The 19,388-nt window shown below is 39.4% G+C and overlaps 1 protein-coding gene across 2 annotated transcripts in view; it reads right to left on the reverse strand.

Annotated features, from left to right (window-relative positions):
• LIN7A (lin-7 homolog A, crumbs cell polarity complex component) overlaps positions 1-19,091 on the reverse strand; it is a 214,422-nt gene extending 195,331 nt beyond the window's left edge. Inside the window, exon 1 of one of the 2 annotated variants that reach the window (XM_056798556.1) lies at positions 18,177-19,091. In XM_056798556.1, coding sequence (XP_056654534.1) covers positions 18,177-18,219 — 43 coding nt within the window. In that variant the 5' untranslated portion in view covers positions 18,220-19,091. Of the gene's footprint in view, positions 1-14,821; positions 15,566-18,176 lie in introns of those variants that run through there. The other variant, XM_007503106.3, reaches the window with a different exon arrangement.
• Between the last annotated feature and the right edge of the window lie 297 nt (positions 19,092-19,388).

Genomic DNA, 19,388 nt, shown 5'->3' on the forward strand with positions numbered 1-19,388 from the left:
GGTCATTCAATGAATATGGAGCTGGTATTTGAACCTAGCTCTCTCCTGATAGCTGATTCTCCAATCTTCCCACTAAACTATGTTACTTCTCTCATGTATCCTCTGATTCAATGCAAGAACTCCTTCTATGACTTCAGTATAGTTGTATTTTAATAAGTTACTTTTATTGTATTACATGTAACTTATACTTAAGTTGTGCTTGATTCTTTGTGATCCTTTTGGGGCTTTCTTGGCAAATACCTGTCTGCTTTGTTATTTCCTTCTGTAGTTCATTTTACAGATAAGGAAACTGAGGCAAAAAGGGTTAAATGATTTGCCCAGTATTCCACAACTTGTATCTGAGGCCAGATTTGAATCCATGAAGAAGAATCTTCCTGATTCCAGGTCTGGCACTATTCATGGTCCCCCTAAATAGTTGGAGTTTTATGGAAGCATCCTAATTTCAGGGCAACTAGTTGGCTCAGTAGGTAGGGGGTCCTGGGTTCAAATCTGACCTCAGACATTCCTAGCTATATGATGCTGGTCAAATCACTTAACCCTAGTTACATGGCCCTTCCTCTTCTTCTGTCTTGGAACAAATGCTTAGGATTGGTTCTAAGACAGAAACAATTTAAAAAATCATCCTAGTTTTTAAGATAAAAAAAGGCTTGTTGCTCGAAGGGGCTAATTTTTTTAAATGCTTTTGCTTCAAATAAACATTCTGGTTAATGTTCCCTGAATATAAATAAAACCTAACTAATACACATTTGGGCAAAAAAAAATGACACGTGTTGTTTTTGGGATTTTTTTTTTATCTGCAATTAAAATATTCCACACAAGAAACGACAAGCTGGGAGGATAAGCAGAGACTACGCAGGTGCACAATTCACAGGCTAAAAAAACAAAACAAAACAGTAGGAAGGTGACCAGCTGGGGCTAGCTGGCTGACTTGCTTTTCCAAGGATCTGACCTTCTGCTTTACATGTCTTTCCCAAACTCTCTATTTTGACCTTGAAAGACACAGCAACATTTTTACTGCAGTCATTCCTGAGGATAAATCTGAGTGGGCTTAATAGTGCAAAAGATATTAATGTGGAAAGGAAATATTCCATTCCATTTAATTGATTCTCACTTTGGTGTTTAGGTTTCATTTAGGTCAATTTTCTTGTTACGATGCTTACCCACTTTTTGGTATCAGTCGATTTTGTAAATTTGCCAAGTGGTTTATGGGTACCTATGCCTGAAGGAGCCAGCAAGTCAACTCTAAAAGTTTATAGTTATAGGGACATTTTCGTTTTATATTAACTGGAATTTTATTGGTCTACAGTGCTACCGGTGAGGAGAAGATGATCTTCTCAACAACAACCTATTTGACATGCTTTTATTAAGTTCCTACTAGGTGCCTGGTGCTAGGAATACAAATAGAAAAAAATAGAAAGTAAATTTAAAAACTTGCTCTCAATAAGCTTACATTTGAATGAGAGACAACTGTGTGCATATATACATGTAGAAAATAAAAGAGAACTGGGTATGTGAATATATAATGTACATATTATATACACATGTGTATACATGCATGTAACATGAAGAGAATAAATATAAATAAATCCAAAGTAATTAATTCTAAGATAACTAGGGAGGAAGGACACTAGCAACTGAGGAAATCAGGAAAGATTCCACATAGAAAGGATTGTCTGAGCTTAGTCTGGAAGGAAAAAAGGGATCCTCCTATAAGGTGGAAGTGAGAAGGGAATGAGCGAACACATTCCAGGGATCAGAAAGAGCCAATGAGGACATGGAGAGATGCTTGATGAACAAAAAGAAAGCCTGTCTGGCTAGTACAGGAGAGAGTACTGTACTGAAAGATGAGGATGGGAAGACAGTTTGGGGCCAGGCTGTGCAAGTCTTTAAGAGCCAAATAGAGGAGTTAATACAAATTACTACCACTTCAGCATTAGAGAGTCTACAGAGTATTGCTTGGGGCACTCAGAAGTTAGGTGACATGTCCAAAGTCACACAATGAATACATGTCAGAGGTGAGACTAGGACCCAATGTGACTTAAGCTTTCTACTAAGCCAACTGCTTCTCAAAGGGAAGAGAGGATTTTAAAACTGACCGGAGGAAAAGCAAGGTGTGAAAAAAAAATACCTATTTTAGTCTTCTGAGTTCTTCTATCCAACTCTCTCTAACATCCCCATCTAAGAGGCATTAGATGGCACAGTGAATAGAGCACCACACCTGGAGACAGGAAGACTCATCTTCCTGAGATCAAGTCTGACCTCAGACACTAGCTGTGTAAATTGGGTAAATCATTTAACTGTTTGCCTCAGTTTCTCCATCTGTAAAATGAGCTGGAGAAAAAATGACAAAACACACCAGTATCTTAACTGTGTGATCTTGAGCAAGTCATTTAACTTTTTGTGTAAGTTTCTCCATCTGTAAAATGAGTTGGAGAAAAAAATGGTAAATGACTCCAGTATCTTTGCCAAGATAACTCCAATGGGACCTATTGATGAGTCAAACACAACTGAATATGACAATAACAATGCCCCAGCCAGCGGTAGTATGTCACTGTTTTGAATTCCCCAATTGCTTAGTTTTCCTATGGATCATATTGAATTCTGCTTTTGTAGAAATATATGTATACATATATTATATATGTATAAGTATGTGTATATATATCATACATTTAATTTTATTTAACTATATCTATATGTCATATAGATATATGTGTTATTATTATATAGATCTGTGTGTATATAGTATGTTTCTATGTGCATATCTAATATATATATTTTCTATATATATTTTCCAATACTTGTTAAGTTCCTCGAGGGCTGGATAGTCTTCATTTTTATATCCCCCCAAATTCTCTCACAAAATGCCCTGAACATAGTAAGATTTCAGTGAATGTTTCCTGAATGACTAAAAGTAAAATCTTGAACATTTATATAGGCATTAAGGTTTGCAAAAAGCTGTACCTGCATCATCTTCTTTACTCTTCCCAAACATTCTGTGAGATAGGGGCTGTAAGTATTTTGAAGCCCATTTTCAGATAAGGTAACTGAGAGCAGTTAAGTGATTTACTCAGAGCTACCAAGTCTGAGGAGGAGAATTTGCATGTGTTTCTCCACTGACTCAAAGTCTCTATAGAGCTCTTTTAGGATGCCATTCACCTAAAATTGTGCCTAGACAAAGAAAAATGCAAATCCTCTCATCTCCAACTCCCTCTCTTCAAAGCTCAATGGTGGGGGGCAGCTAGTTCCCTAGATTGAGAGCCAGGTCCAGAGGTGGGAGGTCCTGGGTTCAAATCTAGCTGCTGACACCGCCTAGCTGTGTGACCCTGGGGAAGTCACTGAACTCCCACTGTCTGCCCTTAACTCTTCTTCTGTCTTGGAACCAATACACAGTATTGATTTTAAGAAAGAAGGTAAATGTTAAAAAAAAAAAACTTAATTATGGAATTTTATAGCAACACTTTTTTTGGTAGAAAAGAAATGGAAATCAAGAATATGTCCCTCAATTGACAGATAGTTAATATAACAAACAATTGACAAATAATTAAAATGTAGAACAAGATTTTAATAGACTATTACCACATTAATGGATGTGATGGCTACAGAAAAGTGTGGAAGGACTTGCATGAACTGATGCAATGTGAAGTATACAGAACCAGAGAAACAATATATTCACTGACTATAACAGTATTAATGAAAAGAACCGCAGGCACAATAAAATAGAAGAAATTGAATGTCATAAAAATATAATGACCAAATAGGGTCTCAAATCTTCCCTTTCCTTTCCAAAGATAGGAATGCATGGACATGGAATACTCCATAGAATGTTCTCTTTCTTTTTTTTTTAAATGTTGGTTAGTTTTGCTGATTTTTTCCCTTTCTTTTTATTTTTATAATAGAATGGGTTGTCTCTGAGAGGTAGGAGAGGAGGGAAACCCATAGATGATATAAAAATAGAAGCTGTGCATAATATATATTTTTAAAAGTTCAGAGTTGGCTAACATTTAAACCAATGTCTCCTTCACCTCAAAATAAAATTATCTATTTTCACATAATTAATTTCCAGTTTTCTGGGGAAATAATAGCCCTGCTATAGACAAAGTTAATGTCAGGCATGCTGAACATATTGAGTAAATTAGTTTGACATTTGACTACTTAATAGTTTCTCTGTGAAACAATGATTGCCTGTGTTCTAAAGGCAAACTGAAACATTGACTCTGGATCTGGTTATAATAATAATAATACTAACAATGAAACTAATATTTACACAGTACCTACTATGTGCCAGGCAGTCTTTTAAGCATTTTATAATTACTCTGTCCTACAAAACAAAATAATACAGGAGATTTCTGCATGCTAAATCCTAGCACTTCCAATAAGAATTAGCAGCAACATCAATATCGAAGACATAGGATTTACTAAAACTTTAAAAGTGGCATGATTTCTCCTTTAGAATCTGATGGGATTTTTTTTGGATGAAAATACCTGGTGTCTCCATTTGGGCTCTCACTCCTCAATGTGTCTTGTATCTACTTTGTAGTTGTTGTTCAGTCACTTTAGTCTTGTCTGACTCTCTGTGACCCCATTTGGGATTTTCTTGGCAAAGATACTGGAGCAATTTGCCATTTCCTTCTTCATCTCATTTTCCAAATGAGGAACTGAGATAAAGAGGGTTAAATGACTTCTCCAGGGTCACACAACAGTAAGGAAGGGTCTTAGACTAGATTTGTACTTGCAAAGATGAGTCTACCTGACTGCAGGTCCAGAACTCTATCCACCTCAATGGTTTTCCCCAAGATATTATCAATTCCTTGAGTGCCAGGGCTAGTCCATTCTTCACTTTGTATCCCCCAGAACCTTTGCAAAGAGTTTCATTAGCAACTCTAAAATGCACTTATAGGATATTAAATATAATATCCAGCTTTAATTTCCAACATATTTCACCACACTGTCTCATTATATTATGTGAATTAGATTTTATTTTTAGAAAAGAGTGCAAGCAGGAGATGTACTATCATTCTGATAGAAATGTATTTCAGACACTGTATTATTCATCACATGTGCAAATAAGTGCAAAAATTCATCTGGCTACTGGCTTCCAAAAATATTTTACCTTCCTCTTTTCCCCAAAGGAGGCAGTGGACAGTTTTCCCTTTTTCCCAGCATAAATTATGACTCATCCAGGTAAAGCTGGCATTTGCAAAGCTGCAAGAGTAGATGTCACATCGGGTTTTTTGGGGGATGGCCTAAGGCCCGCATTTCTTCTAGACCTATAAAGCTCTTTATTTGCAAATAAAACAATTTTATTCGTCAAGCTGTCTTTATAAAAAATGAATTGGTAATTTGCAAGTAGGAAATCTGCTCTTCTAGCACCCAGGAAAAGGCATTTGTTTGAAAAAAAAGGTTGAAATATAATTTCTCCCAATGTCCCCCAAGCATTCCCCCAAATGAGAAAATATTTTGAAAACTTGTTATTATACAAAGAGACGGGGATGAGACATGCTCACATGGAACTCTTAGATGAGGAAGTTATCTGCAATTGAAAGTCTCAGAGAGAAGCCTGTGGGCTTAAGAGGTTGAAGAATTTACATAGGATCATTCTACCAGTAGGCAAGGGATGGAATCTTCCTGGCTCTAGAACTCCCTGTCTTTCTTTCTTCTACACACCAGGTTTCCAACTGTTAAATGTATTGGACATATTAGTTAGCTAGGATTTTTTTTCCTTTGAAAATAATCTTTATTGTTTTACCCTTCCTTCTTAGAAGTATTTTCTTTTTTGAATTGGAAAATTTTATTTAATTAAATAATTTAGAATATTTTTCCATAATTACATGATTCATGTTCTTTCCCTCCCCTTCTCCCCTCACCCCATAGCCAACGAGCAATTCCACTTGGTTTTACATGTGTCATTGACCAAGATCTATATTTCTATATTATTAGTATTTGCATTAGGGTGATCATTTAGAGTCTACACCCTTAATCATATCCCCATTGACCCATGTGATCAAGCAGTTGTTTTTCTTTTGTGTTTCTGCTCCCACAGTTCTTTCTCTGGATGTGGATAGCATCTTTCTCATAAGTCCCTCAGAATTGTCCTGGATCATTGAATTGCTGCTAGTAGAGAAGTCCATTACATTCGATTGTGCCACAGTGTATCAGTCTCTGTGTACAATGTTCTCCTGGTTCTGCTCCTTTCGCTCTGCATCAATTCCTGGAGGTGGTTCCAGTTCCCATGGAATTCCTCCAGTTCACTATTCCTTTCTAGCTAGGAATTTCTAAGCCCATGTAAGGACTCAGAAAATTGGGCAGAGATATTCATATAAAAATATTGATATATCTTGTCTGTTTCCAGTTAGTAAACCTCATTAGAACCTGAGTCTAAAGAGGTTAAAACCAGAGGCTGGATAATGCTAGCCCCACTTAGTGAGGCTCTTTCTGGAGCTACATACTGCACCCCTAATTCTGTCCAGATACAAGCCTTCGCCTGAACTGCACTAACTGGAAATGTGTGGTAGGTTACCTACACGTAACTTATCTGGGAATCACTTCCGATACAACCTTCTATATCTAAAACATCTAAAATGGGGTCACAAAGAGTCTGACACAGCTCAACAAATGACATTATGCTACACTTCAATGATAATAACAATAGCATTCATTATAATTATGAATTATCATTATAATAATTAGTTTAATATAAAAATTAAAATATTAATTCCATATAAAATTTCTAAATTTATAAAATTTGTATTTTTATTAAAATTATTTATTAGGCCACAATCTATTAAATCATAAATTTATTTATTTGACCATAATTTATTAAATTATAAATATATAAAAATATAAATTAAGTAATTAAAAAATTAAATTAAATTATTATTAGAACATTAATTTATGGGCCTTTTAGGTTGGCAAAGCAATTTTGAAAATATATATAGGCTAAAAATAAAGTTATTTCATGAGATTTCTTTTAGGATCATTCCCATTTTGCAAATGAGGAAATTGAGGAAGGAGAAGAGGTAGCCATTGATTTGTCCAATGTAAAACATAGTTTAAGCAGTCTAAGGTAGGATTCCCACCGAGATGTCCTTGACTACAGTCAATGTCTGACATTAAGATGTCCCAAAATGTTTGCTGACGTAATTTTAAAATGAAAACAACTGACCCCCAACTTTGGTTTTCTTCTAATTCCTCATGGTTGGTGGTAAAGGTAACTCTAAGGGAGGCCTTTTTCCAGTGCAAGTACCCTTTCCTTTTTGCCATGATCTGTTCAAAGACGGCACTGTGTCTATCACTAGAGAAGCATGAAGGCTAGTCATGACTTAAGCATCTCAGGTCATCATCTAGAAAACCTAAATGTTGGCAGAACCACACACCATTGGGCATACAGGAAACCAATGAGGACCTTGTTCTTAGGGTTGAGGAAGTTTTACTATAGTTCCTTATTCATCATGAGAAGAGAATGTTGGAATGGTACTTTTTTATAACAATTTTTCCCCAATTACATGTAAAAACAGTTTTCAATATTTTAAAAAGAATCTTGACTCTCAGATTCTCTTCTTCCTTCCATCCTGGTAACCCCTGAGATGGTAAAGAGTCTCATATAGATTTTACATGTGCAATCATGTAAAACATTTAGGAATGGTACTTTTAAAAAATAACATTTGTAAAGCCTTTAGAGCACAGTGCCTGGCACGTTGTAGGTACAATATAAATGGAATCTCCCTTTTCCTTCTCCTCTCCTCTACTTTAGGGTTGGGTATCCTTAGATTTGTGCAACTATTTCCTTCTTGTTGGCAGTCTACAGGTTTCTTTTGGTGTTTGACTGGTTAATAAAACATTGCAGATTTACATAACTTTCTTCAGATGAAAATATTCCTGCTTTGGCCCCTATCCTAAAGATTTCATACCGAGGAGGAAAAACTGCCACTATATTGGGAAAATGCACAAAAATAACAAAGCAAATTGGAGTTGAAATCACTACAACATTTCTAAGGGAAATTGCCATCAGTTTAAATTAGAAGTCCTAGATTTGGTTCCAAGACATTTCTCTTTCTGCATATCTCTTCAAATCAAGCTTCCACATCAGATTATTTTTAAACGCTTTTTTAAGGATTGTTGTTTTCATCTGATATTTATTTACATTTATAACTACGTGGCAGAGTGGATAGCATGCTGGAGTCAGAAAAACCTAAGTTCAAATCCAGCCTTGGGCAAATGACCTCAGTTTTCTTCCCTGTAAAATGAGTTGGAGAAAGAAATGGCAAATCACTCCAGTATCTCTGCCAAGGAAACACCAAATTGGGGTCACAAATAGTTGGTCGCAATTTGAAATGATGAAACAACAACATAGCCTTTATAGACATTACAAATCAGTGGTGAAAAGAACTTGCTTAATTTTTATGTTAGAGTTAAAAGCAATTAACATTAAGATAATCAATATTTTTAAGGTTATGTTCACATTTGCTAACACCTGAGAAACTTTAAATTAAATCCATTTCAGATTGTTCTAGGTTTATTACTGCAAAGAGCCAACAGTCACACATATGGATTTTGCATTTAGAGATCCATCAAACTCAATGGAACTTAACGTCAAAACATCTTTCGTTTTCTTCTAAGTTGCTTTATGGCCAAAGAATAATTGAATCAATGAAACCACAGCTGGAAGGGAAGATGGTGATCTCTAAGTCCGGTTTCCTTATTTTAAAGATACAAACTGACTCTCTGCCAGTGGACAGTGGCCAAGATGATGAGAGATGTGGAAACCATTCCTCTGAGGTCAATGCTGGTTCAAGTGTTCTTAAATTGGGGTCCACAGACTTTTCTCTTAAAACCCTTACCTTCTGTCTTAAGAGTCTTAGTTCCAAGACTGAAGAGTAGTAAAGGCTAGGCAATTGGGGTTAAGTGACTTGCCCAGGGTCAGACATCTAGAAAGTGTCTGAGGCCAGGTTCTCTCGTCTCTAGACTTGGCTCTCTATCCTTTGAGGCACTTTAATACCCCATCCACAGACTCAAAGAGGTCTGTGGATTGATTTCAGGGGGTCCATGAATTTGGATGGGAAAAATTACATCTTTATTTTTACTAAACTCTAACTGGTATTTAGCATTTACACACACACACACGGACTCAGACTAAAGAGAAGACATGATGGAATAGAATACTGCACTTCAAGTATGTGAAGGGTTGTCATTATGATAGAGAGGTAAGAATCATTGTACTTGGTATTAGGAGAAAGTGGCAGAGGAAGATAAGGAGGAAGAACAGAGGAAGAGAAGAGGATGAGTAATAAGAAAAAGGGAAGGAATTTAAAAAGAAGAAAAGGAGGAGGAGGAATAAGCAATGATAGGAATGATAATTATGGGTTCAAGTCTAGCCTCTCATACATACTAGCAGTATGACTCCTGGATCAATCACTTAACCTCTCAGAGTGCCCAAGCAAAGCGTTATAAGTTGGAGAGCAGGATGACACTGATAGAGCTGGGAAGGAGACAAGACAGATAGATGGATAGAAAGATGGTTAAATAAACAGATATCTCCTCTATCAAGGGCAGATATAAACATATATATATATATATATATATATATATATATATATATATATATAGGTATGCATATGTACATATAGATACATACATGTATAATGAATTGTATATATGGATATATAACTTGTATGTTATATGGTTGTGTATATATATATGTATATACACACAACATAGAAAAAAATGTTTATGTGTGTGTGTTTAGGAGGGAGAGGCAATCTGTGATTTTATCCATACAGGAAACTCATTCTACCAAAACAGAGTGGTACCTACTCTTAAAAATTATGAAATAATTGCTCTCAAAATATGATCATTAGTATAGGGAAAGAGCCCAGTAAAGAAACTCCCTCTACCAATACAGATTTTTTATGAAGATTGGCTTTAACTTAAAGTGAAGGAAGCATAGAATTTCAGTGACCCTGTTATCACATAGTTCATATAGTATTATAAAGGGCAAGACTTGAACCCAGGTCATCCTGAATTTGAGACCAGCCCTCAGATATTCACTATCCAACCCCTTGTACTTATAAGACTATCTAAACTTGGAATAGACAACCTCAGGAATCAGCCAATTTCTCAGTGCTGGTGATCTTTGAGTATAGGATCTATTGGAGAGCAGACTTTTCAAGGATGAGTTAATGATGTTCCTTTCAACTCTGGAGTCATTTTTTCTCAAGGACATAGGACTCAGTGGCAGATGCAGCATCAGAATCCAGGTCTCCTGGGTACTCTGATACTAGTATTCTTTGCATTGTTCCATAGATTCTTCCTACGTATTTAAGAAGATAAGGCTGGCAAGGCAGATTGGTGAATATTGGGTGCTCTGCTTTGAGGGGTCCACACCAATTCAGTAGAAGACCCAAGATCTATGGCAGAAGATTGTAGAAATCTATTCAATATGCTACAACTACATTTCCAAGGGTTTCTCTTAATACATGATGACTTTACTTGGCACAATAAAAAGGGTAACAAGCTTTGGAGCCAGAGGACTAGGGTTCAAATCCTATGCATAATGCTTCTTATTACTTGTATTTATGTAACATAATCTTTTCCTTATCTGTAAAATGAGGATGCCTTTGAGATTCCTTCCCAATATAATTATCATTATTATAACAACTAGCATTTGTATGGTGCCTACTATGTGCCAGGCACATGCTATGTGCTTTTCAAAAATTATCTCATTTGATCTTCCCAACAGCCCTGGGAGGAAAGTGCTATTTCTATTATTACCATTTTATAGATGAGGAAGATGACCTACAAGGCTGTGATTTCAATTGACTGGGTCAACATCTTAACAACATTTTTAGCAATGAAATCCCTTCTCTCAATAAGAACTTTTGCATCCAGAAAATGCCACTTTGTGCCTTTTCAGCGTCCCATTCTGCCTTCTAATGTCCTCTCTCCCTCCACACCTTGATGGAATCATTGGAATCCACTATGGAAAAATCTATGCCACAAAATAGAAGCAGTAGTTAGAAGCATCTTGGATAGATCTCAGTGTAAGGAAAATGAACACAGTCAGTCTTGGAAGTGTGATGACAAGCTTTTTTTAGGTGCTCCAGAAGTAGGTGTCATCATTATCCCTGTTTTACATTAGAGAAAACTGTGACAGTGATAGGTTAAGTGACTTGCCCATGGTCACACAATCAGGAAGCATTTAAGGCAGGACTTAGGTCTCTCTGACTTCAATCACTCATGGTCCAATCACTTTGATACTGGAGATTTTCTTAAACCCTCAGCGATGAACACTGATAGCCTTTAAAAGACATCATTGTTTCACAGAGAAAGAAGGCAAATGTGGCAAAAGTCTGCCTCAAGTGCCACCAAGATTCTAAGGCATCTTTACTGGTACTACTTTTGGGGGAAATGGTATTTATTCTTAAAAAAAAAAGGAAAAAAGGAATCACTTCATCTCTCTCAAAGTTACTTTCTTCAGCTGTAAAATGAGAAGGATGAATTTGATGGCTTTGAAGGTCCTTTTTTCCAGCTCCAAATCTGTGATCCCATGAACTGCAGCTTCACTGCATTAGAAGCATTCTAATAGGGTTTTTTAAAGAAGCAAATGGTTTATGAAAAGAATTTTTGAAAATGTTCAGTGGAGCATAAAAAAGATATAATGAGAAAACAATCTTTAAAGTGTTGGTAGACTCAAGGTTGTCTAGTCTGCTTATCTTCTGCCAGAAGAAGAGCAGGCAGGGTGGCAATAAGCCTAACAAAATAGGCCTAACAAAAATCATTCTCCCACCCCCCACCCCCTTATCCCAAAACAGACACTCCCACCCCACTCCTAGATCCCATGGGCTTAACTTCTTTAAAACAAAAGAACCACATTTTCTTCCTCTAGACACTAAATGCTTGGAAATAACAAGGTGAGAGAACTCCTTTGGACTGGAAGCAAAAACAATTTTCAGTCTAATATAGATTTTATAAATACTGGTGAATACTGTTGATTGGAAATGCTACAGGCAGCCCAAGGCTTGGATGGAAAGATACATGAAGTAATAAATTCTGGATGATTTAAAAAATGAAAAGGGAGGAGGAGAGATCTTTTCTGCAGCACCATTCCACGAGAAGTCTAGAGTCCCATGGGAATTCATTTGCATTCAATTTTAGCTCTTACAGAAAATGATTTCCTTGAAGTTTGAAATCCACAAAACAGCAGCTCTTCATTTTTATATTTGAATTTTTTAAAAGGGCAATGGATTTGTTGTTGTTGTTGATGTTGCTGTTCTTTTAAAGGGTAAAAAAAAAAGGTACCATCAATTGCTATACTGCTCATGTATTATTGTAAATTATGGCTAAATTCCAAAGCCTCAAAGTACTTTATAACAGTTTCACTAATAGGTCAGGTACCACAGCTGAAATGGACTTAATGCGTAGAAAAGGTAAATGACTTTTAGCAGGCTGAGTTAGCCTCTGAATAGATAAAGCGCACAGAGAAAGCCTCTATCATGTCACAAGCAAATAGCATTAAAATATTTAAGAAATGGTATTCTTACCTTTCCCAGAAAAATAACTCTTCACCACTAATGTCCCTAGGTTCTGAATTTTTCTTCTAAATCTGATTTTAAAAGATATCTTTAATATAAGGTAGATTTGGCATGGTGGCACATAACTGTACTCCTGAATACTGTAAAGGTATGGCAGGGGTAGTAGAGTATGTATGTGTAGGGGCGGTAACACTAAGATCAGTGGATTATTTGATTTCAAGAATTCTCTGCAACAGAGGGACCAAACCCAGTTAGGGATTCACTAAGTCTGGCACCAATGGGATGAAGCCCTCAAAATTTAGGGACACTAAACTAAAGAAAGGACTGGGGCTTTGCCACTGGAATTCAAGCCTGGGCAAGATCTGGAGGCACAGTATCAAAAAATAACAATAAAGCAGGCTGCTGGAAATTGTACCAAAAAATGATAAAAATAGATGGTTCAAAAGATTCTGATGGATTATCTTCTCTGCCCTTAAGATGAAAAGTGCCTGATATCTGATCAAAAGGACTTAAAACTAATCTGACCTTATATGTAGTTAATTGGCCCCATATCCAGTATTCTGAAACTATTTGGTGCCCCAGATTTCCTGAGATAATCCTTGATTTGATCCATCTATTCGAGGTCACAGGTCACTTCCAGATTTAGAGAAAAAAGTATGAGAAATCTAACCCCTGGGGAAAAGGATATTTTCAGGAATGAGGGAGGGAGGATAGAAGAGCCCACTTTAGTCTCTGTTAGAATCCTCTTATTGCCTTACCCCTGTGGTCAAACATGCCATGTACTGCAAGACTGTTGAACACCATAATAGAAATGCCTATGCCCTTATAAGCTGGGTCTCTTGAATTCAACAAATTGATTTCTGTCAAATGATATGTAAATCGGGGTCTTAAATTAATTTTTATCTTTATCTCATTCTTACATCACCATAGTCATTTCCATTATCTGTTAACTTTTAGAAAAATGGCTTGAGAGCACATAAGTCTAGAGTTAAAGGGAAGCTAAAAGCTACTCTGTAGAAATGACTAAAAGAGGTGGAAGGCACTCTTCCTATTTCCTGCTCTTCACCCTCTACACTATAATTTCTAAGTGCAGGATTGATGAATTGTCCATCTGTGATGACATGAACTAAACCTTAAATCCTTTTAGGACCATCATCACAAACTCTTCCCTCTACCCTTACAAAAGTTACACTTCAGAGAATCTCTGTCTCTGTGTCTCGGTCTCTCTTTATCTCTGTCTCTGTCTGTCTTCCCCCCCTTCTTCCTCTCCAGCTCCCCCTTCCTTCCTTTGTTTCTATCTCTACAAGAGCATTCAGAGTTACTCAGAGGTGTTTTAGGGGCATGTGGGCACAGTGAAGTGGCCTTTTCAAATGGTTTGGTTGCAAGGATGATGGAACCAACATACTTCAGCATTTAGAAGAACAGACTGGATCAGAAAACCCACACTCCAGAAAGACCCAACTGTACCCTTCTCCCCCTCTCCCTAGTTCCTAACCTCTAAAACCCAACTTCCTTTGTCTTTAAATCTTGAACCAGGGAGCACCAGTTAAAAATCCCAGCCAGAGAGACTTGAGCCCCTAGTCCATTTCTAAATCTCCAAGGCGAAACAATTCTGTTACCCAAACCAGTTTGTAAAAATAGGCTTATTTTAAAATGCAAGGAGAGAGATCAGCTGGGTAGCTCAGCAGATTAAGAACCAGGCCCAGAGACAGGAGGTCCTGGGTTCAAATGTGACCTCAGACACTTCCTGGCTGTGTGACCCTGGGCAAGTCACTTAACTCCCATTGCCTAGCCCTTACCACTCTTCTGGCTTAGGACCAATACACAGTATTGACTCCAAGATGGAAGGTGAGGGTTTAAAAAAATGCAAGGATATTTTAAGGAGTTTCACTCTTTCCTATGTAAATATATATATATTTTTTAATAGTTTAAAACTTGAAGATATATTGTTCCCTTCATAATTTTAATAATGCTTTCTAAACAAAGCATAAAGAAAAAAGATTTTTCAATGCTTTAATATGCAAAGGCACCACTAAAAATCATTAATCAATAATCCCTTAAGTTTTTTTTTTCTTTTCTGCCTGGGCCTCTTAACTAGCTATGTTACTTTGGGCCCTTCAGTCACTCAATGAACCTCAGTTTCCTTCTCTGTAAAATAGGAATAGAAGTATTTCAAATTCGAAGATGTCTTAGAGATTATCCAGACCAACTCTTTCACTTTATAGGTGAAGTAATCAGACCAAGGCAGATTGGGTGAGTTAAAACTGCTCAAGGTCATGTAGTACCTGTCTCACCACTTGGGAATTCTGGGAGGTCCAAAACAGAACGAAACTGCTAAGTATTCTATAAAAATAAAGATACCCTCTCCATGCCCACCCAGCTCTGCATGCTTGTCTCTACTAGCTCACTGGACTGCCTGCCAAGAGGGAGAAAAGACCAAAGGAAAAAAAAATGAGTTTGGACACTCCCTTTCCTGTGACAGCACAAAGGGGTAGCTTCTCCCATGACAGTGATTTTCTACAGGAGCTCAGGCAAAGCAATTAAATGATATTCTCTGAGAAAAGTCCTCTAGCAGGCAATAAAGCACCTGTCCAGATCCCTCCACAAGGGGCTGCAGTAGCCAAAAGTACCACACAAAGTTTGCTCACTCTCCCTGGGGCTTATCAATCATTCAAAGACCTGCTGTAACCACAGCCCTCAGCACTTATCAATGCAGAGGCCTGTCATATACCATTAGCTAGTTCATGAATAATTAATTGCATGTATTTTTATGAGTCAATTGGGAAGGCAGGGATGCAACTGGACATAGCAAAGAGAGGAACAGCCTTGGAATCAGGAAGACTTGCATTCGAAATATGCCTCAGATATTTGCTTGTCATAGGGAGCAGCTAGGTGGCACAGTAGCTAAAGCATGGGACTTGGAAGACCTGAGTTCAATAGTGACCTTAGATACTTATTGGCCAAGTGACCCTAGGCAAGTCACTTAATCCTGTTGGCTTCAGATCCTCCTCAAAAATGAGTTAGAGGAGGAAATGACTAACCATTCCAGTATCTTTGGCAAGAACCCCCCCCCCCAAAAAAAAAATAGGGATCACAGAGATGGACACAACTGAACAACAACTGGATAGCTTATGAGCCTGAGAACTCAATCCAAGTCCCCTTATCTGTAAAATTGGGGAAAATAATAGAACCTGCCTCACAGGAGAGTGTTATAAGGATCAAATCCTAAAGCCCCAGGCAAATGGTTAGATGTTATTTTTAGCCTCAGTTTTCTCAGCTATAAAATGGGAATGCTATTTCCTGTATGACATAGGGTCATAGCAACATAGATTTAGATTTGGAAGGGACCTTAGAGCTCATCCAAAGTGACTTGTTCAAGTTATGTGCCCAAGAAACTAGAATTTGAACACAGGTCCTCTTAGTCCAATTTTTTTTTTATTGCTTTTCTCCATTTAGGAGGGAATGTCCTGCAAGTAGACACACTTTGCAAACTTAAAAGCCTAATAAAAATGCTAGCCAGCATATAATTGTGGCCATGGAGTGGGGTGGCATTAACTGAGGCCTTGGGTTTCCCGGACAGCTCAGCTAACCAGCCACACACAATACTACACAATCTCTTTACAGTCTGGCTTTTCTTAGAAGTTGAGTTCTGTTTGGTGTGTTGAAAGTGTTGAGAGACTGCCTTAAAAATGGGAGGCTTAAAAAATGAGGGGCTGCAATACTAAAAACAATAATACTTGAGAAATTCATGATTACTAATGGCTTGCCATCTGGTTATCTCTTAAAAGCAATGGACTAATTCAGCTTAGGGCAGATGATAATACTGAAGGTGAACCGTGAACCAAACAATACATTTCTGAGCTAAGTACACTTACTAATTTATGATGGAGCAGACCAACATTTCTTTCCATTACAAAATCTATTTATTATTTATTTTACACTCGTAGTTCAGTGTTGCTATGGGTACCATACAACATCTGTTCTAGCCCCAATAGGTTCTGATAAAGTAACCTACAAATTCTCTAAATTAAAAATCTCAAACTGAGTTCATTGGGTTTTTTCATTGTGCTCACAGCAGGGTGCTCTGTGCCTTGCCCTACAGTCCGGTTTAATCCTCCAGAAAGAATATTTTTAGAGGCACATCGGACTAAATCATTTCCCTCCGAGCACACCATTCCCCAGGGACTTCTCAGGGTCCTAAATTCACCAGCTGCAACTGGGAAGAAGGGAATGCCTACCCATTGCGGGCAGAGTATAAGCTGGGAGCCAGCTGGAGAGCTCGGGTAAAGTCGGCCCGGTGAGCCAGAAAAAGAAAACTGAGCAAATAAAAGCAAGTTACATTCATTTCCTTCAGCTGCCTGGAGACGCAGAAATTAGAGGGCTCCCTGCATCCTATGGACCATATAGATACTTTTACCCTGGTCCTGCCTGGGAAGCATCCGCTCCTTCTCTTCCATTCCCATTAGTTGGTCAGGATGGGGGATGGAGGGAGAGATGGGGTGCGGAAGGGGAGGTTCAAAGGGTCTGAAGTTGAATTTTAACCCATTGAAAGGGTATTCTCAGAGCCCGGGCACCCAGGCTCACGGCTAGAGGGATGCTCCATCAGTCAATCAGCTAGAGAGGAAATAACTCGCTCAATTCTCAGGGAAGCTCACTGGCAGCCGACCCAAGACGCACGTTTCTTGTTGCCCTTTCCAAGCGCAAAGAGACCAGGGAAGCTAGTCTCATAGGTACCTGGCAGCCCCTGCGTCTCGGGCTTTGACCCTGGCCCTTTCAATCGCCCTTTGAAAGGAGGGAAGTGGCTCAGAGAGAGGGCTGTAAAGCCGCAGGGCGCACCCGGCAGAGGCGACCTCCAGAGTGCGCCCGCCCAGCGGCCAAGGATGGACAGACACTTCCCCGGCAGGCGGTCGTCCGGGCAAACTTCCTCATCCTGTCCAGGCTCATCCCTCTACTCCCCAAGTGCCCTTCCTCGCAGCCCTTATACCAAAGAGAAAATGGGGGAACGGGAGAGGGCTGGTGGACAGCTAGTCCTTCTTCTCCCTCCCTCCCTCCCTCCCTTCCTTCCTTCTTCCTTCCTTCCTTCTCTCTCTCGCTTTCTTCTTCCTCCTTCCTTCCTTCTCTCTCCAGGCTCTGCTTGCACTCTCCCTCCCCCACTAAAAGGCTCCTCATCCCTTCCACTCCCAACAAGCCCCAAGCCCCAGGCTCGGAGCTGTCCCATTCCAGTGGCGGAAACAAAGCCAGATGCGGGGGGGAGGGGACGGGAGCGATTGCGGGGGCACCAGGAAGGTAGGGGGAGGAGAGAGCCCAGCCCAGGTGAAGCGGGGCCAGCCCCCGGTTTGGGTCGCCCACGACTGAGCTGAGCTGAGCTGAGCTGAGCTGAGCGCTCGGAGCGCACGGGGGCACCGGGGCTGTGGCTGCCCAGGCTGAATGGATGCAAGGCAAGAAGAAAAGTATTGCTCTCCCTCCCTGCGCAATCCTTTCCGTTGCCTCTCCCTTGAAAAAGCCCTGGCTAGGCAGCCCTGCCCGCTGAGCACCGGGCTTTGCCCGGCTGGGAGTTGGCAGTGGATAAGGAGGAGAGGGAGGAGAGACAGGCTGGAGGAGAGGAAGCAGTTGTCAGGGCGGGCGGGCGAGCGAGCGAGCAGCGCTTACCTCTGTCCAGTGTGAGCGGCTGGACCACTGTCAACGTCGCCATGTCTGCGGTGGGAGCTCAAATGACTCTCAGCCCTGGCAGCCTCGGCAGCTTATAGTGAGAAAAAGAGGAGGGGATGGGGGGCGGGGGCGGGGGAGGGGAGACTGGGAGGCAGGCAGAGGAGCTGGAGGAGGGGCGATGTGGAGGTGCTGGGGGTGGAGGAGGAGAGATGAGGCTGGGGTGGGTTGGAAGACAGATGGGAAAGCGCCTGGCTGCTAGGTGGTGTGCATCCCCTTACAAGCAGGCGGAGAAGCCAGGAGTGGAGCAGAACAGGTAGCCCCTCTTCAGCTCCGGGCCCCAGGGCCCCAGAACTTTGCTTTTTCACTCTCTGGGAAGCTCCCAACCGTCACTTCCATCTGGCCCTGTCCTTAAACTCTCCATTATATCCACATTCGAAGGGCTTGGCCAAAATGAACTGGCCAGAATAGCAAATTGATGGTGCTCAGAAAAACAAACAAAACAATCTCTCTGCTTCCCTCTCCCCTCTGCGCACCCTTCAGAGATCTGTTTGATTAATTAAAAATAATGGCATTGACCGCAATATTGATGGGTCCGCAGTGCTCTAGTAAGTTTCTGTTTAAAATGGAATTTTAGAACGTTTACTTGTATGGCTATAACAGGTAACCCGCTTAAGGTTGGTTACTCCATCTAGGAGTGTCATCTCGTCAAACTGAGAAGAATTTTTCTCTGCAAACAATTTACTTGTGGGATGTCTATTCTTAAAAGATCTTAAAAGTCAAGGGGAAGAAAAGGCATAAAATAAAAGGGACTATCTAGACCTCTCAATAGAAGGCCTATTTAAACAACAATAGTAGCCAATGTTTACATATAACCCATTAGATTTTTCAAAATGTTTTACATGGTATTTAATTTTATCTTTTATGCACACCCTGATCTAGAACAATGGTTATTCCATTTGTTTTTCATTTAAGAACCCATCTGAGTTCACTATTGTTTTTTGTTTGCCCCTTCCCTAGATCTCTGCTACCATTGAATGGAGGGTGGGGTTGTAAGTGTAGCTGTCACCATCTTGTCATAATAGGAATTCTTAATTCATAAATCATGTGACCAGTCCCCACCAGAAAACCCTTAGGAGAAGAAAAACGATGTGTAGTAATAGCAGCTTAGGAATAATGGAACATTACATCATTGGAGAGAGGCATTTGGAGTTT

Source organism: Monodelphis domestica, chromosome 5 (assembly GCF_027887165.1).
Source record: "Monodelphis domestica isolate mMonDom1 chromosome 5, mMonDom1.pri, whole genome shotgun sequence".
Taxonomy (NCBI): Eukaryota; Metazoa; Chordata; class Mammalia; order Didelphimorphia; family Didelphidae; genus Monodelphis; species Monodelphis domestica.